The sequence below is a fragment of the Haliotis cracherodii genome, unplaced genomic scaffold, assembly GCF_022045235.1.
Source record: "Haliotis cracherodii isolate W230 unplaced genomic scaffold, xgHalCrac1.p SCAF_15, whole genome shotgun sequence".
Lineage (NCBI taxonomy): Eukaryota > Metazoa > Mollusca > Gastropoda > Lepetellida > Haliotidae > Haliotis > Haliotis cracherodii.
This window is the reverse complement of record NW_027266270.1, coordinates 12,985,885-12,994,777: the sequence shown is the minus strand read 5'-3', so window position 1 is coordinate 12,994,777 and position 8,893 is coordinate 12,985,885. Positions and strand designations below refer to the sequence as shown.

Below are 8,893 nucleotides of genomic sequence, written 5' to 3'. Positions count from 1 at the left end.
CTAGGCCCCGTAATTCCAATCAAAGATATCTCCTGTGTATGAATACAGCAACCCTGACGAATCTTTATTCGCTGCAAATGTATTCATACACTTGGAAATACTTTCTTCCTTATCTATCATTCCGTTAGGGCCTCCCATGTCGGTCCTGACCCACCCGGGGTGGATGCCTGCCACCAACACCCCGTCCGGGGAAACTTCTCTCGCGAGAATATCGGTCACCATGTTGAGGGCACACTTTGTGCTGTTGTAAGGGTAGCGGAAGTCGTTTATCTTATTGACGTAGTTGATAAGGCTCAAGGTAGAAGAGAGATTGATGATGGCCGCTCTGCTGCAGCTGAACTCTGTCTTGTCTGCGACTCGTCTCAGTGTGGGAAGAAAGGCTTTACTAATCAACAGTGGGGCTGAAAAGAGAACATGTCCTGTGAGACCACATAAAGGCGTTATCGAAATATTTAGGTTCATTTTTTTTTTAATCCGGTTTTACACATGCAGCATACAAAATCCCACCCCCTCTGAGTGTGGCGTTAAACAACAACAAACAAACAATCGGACATGATCCGTTAAGATCCTGGTTAGAATAGGTCTTCCGCAACCCATATTTGTCGTAAAAGGCGACTCTACTTGCCATAAGATTCGACTAACAGGTTAGGGTGGGCAGGCTCGCTGACTTGGTTCATGCATGTCATCGATCCCTTTGCGTGGGTCGATGCTCATGACATCAATCACTGGATTGTCCGGTCCCGACTCGGATTATTTACAGACCGCCGTCATGGAGCTGGTACATTGAGTGTAGGGTTAAACAACAAACAAACAAACCACAGGCACGGGCACGGGCCACGTGGTGATAGAGCAAAGGGCATAGTCGAGAGGAATCCAAACAACGCATAGCGGCCCCCGTCTGATCTAGTGTCGGTGCTTGAGACCACAAGACCACCTGTTTCACCTACATCTGGTTGAACGTGACGAGACTTCGGGCAACATTGCACATATTTTATAACACAACGGGTTTAACTTGTGAACAATTGTGGGAATGTTACGTGTATAGTTTATTAATGTCATCATAATGTCGTCTAAAGACTACTCTCCTCGACATAGACGTCAGTAAGGCATATTTAAATACAAGACAGACATGCGCTTGCATTTCAGGATTGGGTTATTTCAAACTTGAATAGTTTGTAAGATTTTATTTATTCAGCCAATTAATTAATAAAGCCAATCAAAGTCTATTCAACTGAAGACCTAGTCCAATATAAGTTATGAATGCATGGCTTGTTATATGTAATCAATATGCAGCCGTAAAATCTCAAGGTCAAGGTAATGACCATAGAGTCAACAAATCACATACCAAAATGATCAGCGACACACACAAAACACATAAAGTCAACGCCAGAGAACAACGATGCAGTCTCGATTATCCGTGGAAACAGATTCCATTGTTTGTAAGAAGCGAAATAGCGGTGAAAAGCATCTGAATGGATCACTGAAAACCAGTGATGACACCAGGTGTTCGCGTAAAGGGAAAGCATGTCCTGTCCAATCAAAGAATTTGCATAAAAGTTAAAGGATCCGTTGCCAGGCGTACAGCAGTCCACCTGTCATGTGACGGTGGCATTTAAAAAAACCAGGCAATCATCTGCCATCGACGAGGAAAACAAAAACAAACAAAACCAACAAGAAACGCGAGTTCTCGTACATGCATGAGAACAAGTGATGCTCGCTTCACAATAAATTAACCTACCAGTAACATTAATGTCGAAGTGAAAATTAATCTTGTCCCGTGTCAGTGGTTCGAGGCCTTCTTCCTTTTGGCTAACGCCGGCATTGTTCAGCAGCAGATTGAGTCCATCATCCCCAACAACTTTCTCCACCTCCGCCACAGCCGCAGCAATTTCTTCATCCTGTCTGACGTCCAGCTTTACCACGCGAATACTTCCATTCTCGCTCGCTAGCTGCGTCAACTCCGTGGCCTGGTCCGGCTGTCTACAGGCTGCGAACAGGTGGGTAGGGGGATTCGCTAGACGCAGAAAGTGCTTCACAAATTCCAGCCCCAAACCCCTATTGGCACCCGTAATGAATACGGATTTTGGAGACAACGTGCACATGGTCGTCGAGTCCGTTGGAGCAGAAGCGGACGTTTAATTTAAGGGAGGTAACTACGATCGTCAGATTTGTAAGCGGGGACCCAAAAGCTATTCCTTAGTCATTGACCATTTCACTGGCGCTTCAAGCATTATGCTGCACACGATATATTCAATTTGCTGTTGCATCGTTGTGAGAGTCAGTTCATCGTTAACATCGTGGCAGAGTGTTATGCGACTGCACCAACAGCTCCTCATATACCATCAACCTTTCCATTAAATGATTAATTAATAGATAAAATGTTGATCTATCATGTAGCTAAGATTTAAACGTTATTATTCTTTGTTAGTTGCTTCGTTTTTTTCTCAGTTCACAATGGGAAACATGTCTTGGTTGTAAAATTACTGTGAAAAAACATTTCAGCATTTAGTTGGTTAGTTGGTTGGTTTGTTGCTTTACGCCGCACACAGCAATAATCCAGCTATATGACGGCGGTCTGTAATTAATCGAGTCTGGACCAGACAATCCAGTGATTGATATCATGAGCATCGATCCATGCAATTGGAATCGATGACATGCATCAACCAATTTAGGAGCCTTACCAACCGATCACGTTAGTCGCCTTTTACGACAAGCATAGTCACCTTTCACGGCAAAAATGAGTTGCTGTAGACCTATTCTACCCCGGATCTTCACGGGTCTTCAGCATTTGAATGGCATTTGAATAATTCATACATACATAATACATTAGTCGCTTTATGGCTGAAATAATGCCGATGCAGCGTTTAATTTTAATTAACTCACTCACTAAATTGCCTCTATTCTTATGATATGTTTACATAACATAACAATGGCTAAAATTATCATTTGATCAACACTGAACCCAAACTTACGGCACTCTTTCCTGTTCTCAACTCGTGAAGATCCGGGTTAGAAATGATCTTCAGCAACCTATGCTTATCATCAGAGGCGACTGACGGGCTCGGGTTGTGTCGTATTTCGCACCTCGTGCATTTCATCGCTTTAGAACCATATCAAAGGGAAAAACAAAGTTATTGCGGGCGCATTGTCACGAGTTGGTTGAATGGGAAATATAGTTATCACTCGTTCAAACCTTCTTCCACCGAAGGGGGAGAGAGTTATATGGCAGTGTATTTTATTGTTGAACAATGATTGTAACCGTGTTACATTGTTTTTGGTTGAGTATCGGTAGACGCTCATAGCATTGTATTTGTACACTGATAAGTCGTCACGAAGCAACTACATTTAGATGCTAGTGTTGTGTGTATACTTCCTGTCTGGTACAACGCGGACCATGATAGTATGTAGGTGAAATTTCGTTAATTTTCTAGTGCCCATGGACAGGTGAAGGCACGGTGGAATTTTCCAGTAGATAGGTAGATTGTATATAAGGGGACAATAGCGTGTTTGCGTATCTATTACACATTTCGCCTCTCAAATGTTCGCTTTGGAACCAGCTTTCATGTGAGGATCGCTCATTATACCCGTTTCCCTGCCTAGCCAATCTCGGAAGCTTAACCACTGTCGCTGCTGGGTGAATATATACTATTATCACTGACTTTTGCTATCACCACTATATTTTTTATTTGATGCTGACCACTGCCATCATATTATATACTCACACGCAAACGAAACGCAAGTGGTTTTAAGCAAATAGGTAACAAACACGGAACCATAGATTGATACGAGTTTTAGCATGTTGTGAAGCCTGATGGTGTTATCAATTTTTTGGTTGCATTTTGGAAGCCCCGAGTAAAAACGCAACATAAAAAACGAATCGCCAAAACGCACCATTTCAATCATGCACCCATTTCTCGCGAAATCGAAAATGCACGAACTGTCACGAACTGTAGTGGGTATAAAACTGTGGCCGATTCTTGGACCTACCACTCCTTGGTCAACAATGCCACGCCTAACTCAAATTCAGAGAAACCAGGCTATCGGACGTTTGGGAGCTGGAGAGTCTGTCCAAGATGTTGCCCGTCATTTCAACGTTAACATAACCACAATTTACCGTCTCCTGCATCGAACAATGCTACCTAGACCACAGATGACCTTCCTCGGAGCGGTCGTCCTAGGGTCACCACACTTCTACAAAATCGGCAGATTACCCGTCAACACCAGCGACATCCGTTCCTAACTGCAAGTGAAAGTGCTCGAAAGACCATAGGAACACATAATCGACACATTAGCCGGGACACTGTGATCCGACGTCTCCGTTCCAACAACCTCAGATGTCGCCGACCAGCACGTCGTCCTGTTCTCCAACCACGGCATCGACCAGCACGACTTCAGTACACCAGGTATTGACTGACATTTTGGGTATTGACCCGAAACTGTGTAAGCCCTTAACATTTGAGAAAAACAATGATGTCGTCTGCCATTAATCAGATCATAATCATTAATCCATTAAACTGTCTTCAGTCAAATTTTTGTCAATCTTGCCCAGTGAGTATATTTTGTCTTTACTATTGAAAATATATAACATGTATACTGCATACTCAACTTGCGTTTCTTTTGCGTGTGAGTATATATTGCCATTGAATATTGTACTACCACTCTATTGTTTACTGCCATTGTAATTGCTGTGCATTAATTTGCAAACTGAATTTTGGGAATCGACACGTAACACCGTGAATGAATTTAACTCACCCACTCACTATTACTACACTGCCTCTACTCCTATGATATGTTTGCCGAACATAACGGTTACGATGGTCACCTGTCAACACTGAAGCATGAACTGAAGATCCGGGTTAGAATTGATCTTCAGCATCCTATAGTTGTCGTAGCGGCGGGATCGGGTGGTCAGGTTCGTTTACGTGCTTGATGCATGTCATCGTATCTTAATTGCGTGCATCGATGCTCATGATATCAATCACTGGGTTGACAGACCGCCATCACCTAGCTGTAATACTGCTGTATGGCGTTACACAACAAACAAAAAATTTGACGGTACTCAAAAAAGACTCACTTATAATTTTATTTATTTATTGAAATCTATTTTAGCTTAATATAAACACTGCTAACAGTCATCGGAACCGCATTTATTCAACTATTCCTATATTCCAACAATCGAACCTTCAAGTAAATTAATGCTTTATCCATTCTGAAAATGTCACTTCATAATATTGTTTCATGGTGGTTCCTATCCTGAAACTAAAAAACTCATTACTGTAAAATGTCCCCTTCCAACTGTCAGTATTACTGAAAAGAGTCAATAGAGAATCAATATATTTTATCAAAACGGATTTTTTGTATCAAAATTGAAACTTAATGCGTAGCCGACGAGGTAAACATTTTCTGATAATTTCTTCCTTTACATGATAATCTACTGCATGATGTAAGTACATGCAGTCTACCAGTCGAAAGAGGCGACTAACGGGATCGGGTGGTCAGGCTTGCTAACTTGGTTGATTCATGTCATCGTGTCTCAATTGTGATCGATGCTGATGTCCGTCGTTGGATTATCTGGTCCAGACGCGAATTTTGCAGACCACCGTCACATATTTGGTATATCCCTGAGTGTGGCATTACATTAAACAACAAACAAACAAATTTAATCATACCAATCGGAAAATATCCATTTGAAAATGCTTCTCGTGTAGGAATACAATCTTTATTCATTGCTGCAAAATGTATTCATTTACTTGTAGGAGAAAAAGAAATTGTGCTTAATAAATTAGAGGTTTCAAACTTTGATACGAAACGAATATTGTTAATTGCTGTGTAAAACTATAGCCACTCACTCTTTACCAATACTAAGTGATGTATGCAAATTTAGTAGTGTATAATTACCTGAGTACGCAGTTACATTGTCTCAGTTTCGAAGTCTGGACCTAAAAGGATAATGGACTTTTGACAGAGGAATAATCCCCGCTTAAGTGAGTATTTGTTTAACACCACTTTGAACAGTATTTCAGTTTTATCACTGTGTTCCAGGCGGAGATGTGGGAGAAAAGCAATGATACAGGCTTTACAACTTGGCTGAAACACACGAGCACGGGAACGGTGATGACAAACCTAAAAACATAATGAGGCGACTCTGGGATTCGAACTCACGATCATAGGTTTCTGGCAAGTCTATGAACAATGAATTGGCCGCTGTAGGTAGCTCCGTCATCCTTGTCCCAATACCCTGTATTCCTTCTTCCTTGAAATGATGCGAAATACAAACACAACATATTTCAGATTGGAACCACATTTATTCATCTGTTCCTAAAAAGGTATCTTAACTAACCAGTACGTGATACATTCAGAAAATGTCACGTATACTTTATATTGTTTGATATTGATTCTCATCCTGCATCAAAAAGTATATTACAGCACAACTCAGAAACTCATTACTCGAGGGAATTCCAACTATCCAGAGGATTAAAAGAGGATACTTAGAATCAGAATCAGAAACATCCATTTGATTTTTTTGATGTGGTGGGGCGGGGGCTTGTTCAAAAAGATAGTTTGTTCAGTAATATGGCTGAAATCAACAGTTTGTTGACTGTGGTGAAAAAAGGAACAGTTTGGTTGAATTTTCCAAAAAATGAATGCTCCCAAACTCTGTTTTATCAAATCCGATTATTTGAATAAATATTGAAATATAATGCTTATTCAACAAGGTAAACGAACTGAAACTTTATATTTTTTTCCAAAACCTTTCAACCTTTTGCATGGTACACTTCACTTTCAGGCAAATCACATAGTTGCATTTGACTAGGGCCCGGAATTCCAATCAAAGATATCTCCTGTGTATGAATACAGCAACCCTGACGAATCTTTATTCAGCGCTGCAAATGTATTCATACACTTGGAAATACTTTCTTCCTTATCTATCATTCCGTTAGGGCCTCCCATGTCGGTCCTGACCCACCCGGGGTGGATGCCTGCCACCAACACCCCGTCCGGGGAAACTTCTCTCGCGAGAATATCGGTCACCATGTTGAGGGCACACTTTGAGCTGTTGTAGGGGTAGCGGAGGTCGTTTATCTTATTGACGTAGTTGATAAGGCTCAAGGTAGAAGAGAGATTGATGATGGCCGCTCTGCTGCAGCTGAACTCTGTCTTGTCTGCAGCTCGTCTCAGTGTGGGAAGAAATGCTTTACAAATCAACAGTGGGGCTGAAAAAAGAACATATCTTGTGAGACCACATAAAATATAGCCATCTTTCTCAGCACCGACCCACTCGATATTTTCTTATCTTGGGTATCACGAATCCGGTTCCGGGTCAGAATGTTTTGGGTTATTTTCATTTTTATCAAAATTCGGCGTTATCGAAATATTTAGACTCCTTATTTTATTTTTTTTAAATGGTTTTCCAAATGCAGCTGATAAATTATCTAAGCTTCGTAAACAAAATCCCATCCCTGCCAGAATATGAAATGGTCGGTCCATATGGGATCAGGTGGTCAGGCACGTCATTGGTTGATGCATGTCATTGTATCCCAAATGCGTGGATCGATGCTCATGACATCAATCACTGGATTGTCTGGTCCAGACTCGGTTGTTTACAGACCGCCGTCATATAGCGACCCTGACCACCTGATCCCGCTAGTCGCCTCTTAAGACAAGCATAGTCGACTTTCACGGCAAGCACTGGTTGCTGAAGATCTATTTTACCCCGGATCTTCACGGGTCTTCGCGAAAAGGGAAAGCATGTCCTGTCCTGTCCCCGCCATAAAAATTAAAAGATCCGTTGCTTGGCGCCACATAGCAGTAGTCCTGCCATGAAACGGCGGTATATAAAAAAACCCTCAGGCAATCATCTGTCATCGACGAGGAAAACAACAAACAAAACAAACAAGAAACGCGAGTTCTCGTACATGTACGCGATCAAGTGACGATGGCTTCATAATAAATTAACCTACCAGTAACATTGCAGTCGAAGTGATAATTCATCTTCTCCCGCGTCAGTGGTTCGATGCCTTGTTCCTGTTGGTTGACACCGGCGTTGTTCAGCAGCAGATTGAGTCCATCATCCCCAACAACTTTCCCCACCTCCGCCACAGCCGCAGCAATTTCTTCATCCTGTGTGACGTCCATCTTTACCACGCGAATACTTCCATTTTCGCTCGCTAGCTGAGTCAACTCCGTGGCCTGGTCTGGCTTTCTACAGGCTGCGAACAGGTGGGTGGGAGGATTGGCTAGACGCAGAAAGTGCTTCACAAATTCCAGCCCCAAACCCCTATTGGCACCCGTAATGAATACGGATTTTGGAGACAACGTGCACATGGTCGTCGAAGCGAGTCCGTTGCAAACAGGGAGGCCAGTGTAAACAAAGGGAGGTAATCGTGACCGTCAGATTTGTAAGCTATGACCCTATTGAGCTTCATTGATCATATCATTGTGTTATCAAGCTCAATGCTTTACACGAAGTTAGCGACGATATTGAATTGACGTTGTATCGTTGTGAGGGTTAGTTTCTCATTAGCATCGTGGCAGATCGATATGCGACAGCGGCAACAGCTCGTCATGCACCGTCAATCTCATCATTAACATCTTAATTAAACAGATAAAATGTTTATCTACCATGTAGATAAGCTTTAAAGGTTATACTTTTAGTTAGTTGTCTCGGTTTTCAGAGTTATTCATAATCGGAAACATATCTTGGTTATTAAATTATGGTGAAAAACGTTTTAGCATTTGAATTACCGCTCGAAACACAAATACCTTCATTAATCAAAAAATATGTTTTGTCGCTGTTTATCTCCCTTCTCAGCAATAGTCATGCTACATGACTACGGTCAGTAAATAATCAAGTCAGGACCAGACAATGCTTGTCTGAAGAGGCGACTAACGA

The 8,893-nt window shown here is 41.9% G+C and overlaps 2 protein-coding genes across 2 annotated transcripts; both read right to left on the bottom strand.

Moving 5' to 3' along the window:
- Positions 1–2,103, bottom strand: LOC139461529 (C-signal-like). Its single transcript, XM_071243012.1, has 2 exons — positions 1,739–2,103; positions 1–401 (listed from the first exon to the last, which is right to left on the bottom strand). The coding sequence occupies exons 1-2, from the start codon at positions 2,100–2,102 to the stop codon at positions 1–3; spliced, it is 765 nt and encodes a 254-aa protein (XP_071099113.1). The 5' UTR covers position 2,103.
- A 4,201-nt stretch (positions 2,104–6,304) lies between these two features.
- On the bottom strand, positions 6,305–8,350 carry LOC139461821 (C-signal-like). The gene is made up of 2 exons (XM_071243300.1): positions 7,962–8,350; positions 6,305–7,214 (listed from the first exon to the last, which is right to left on the bottom strand). Exons 1-2 carry the CDS (start codon positions 8,323–8,325, stop codon positions 6,811–6,813), a joined length of 768 nt encoding a protein of 255 aa, XP_071099401.1. The 5' UTR covers positions 8,326–8,350; the 3' UTR covers positions 6,305–6,810.
- Positions 8,351–8,893: the final 543 nt, after the last annotated feature.

Coding starts and splice junctions, on each gene's coding strand:
- LOC139461821 (XM_071243300.1), bottom strand. CDS start 8,325: ATGTGCACGTTGTCTCCAAAATCCGTATTCATTACGGGTGCCAATAGG. Junction 7,215..7,961: donor CTTCGACTGCAATGTTACTG/GTAGGTTAATTT, acceptor TTCTTTTTTCAG/CCCCACTGTTGATTTGTAAA.
- LOC139461529 (XM_071243012.1), bottom strand. CDS start 2,102: ATGTGCACGTTGTCTCCAAAATCCGTATTCATTACGGGTGCCAATAGG. Junction 402..1,738: donor CTTCGACATTAATGTTACTG/GTAGGTTAATTT, acceptor TTCTCTTTTCAG/CCCCACTGTTGATTAGTAAA.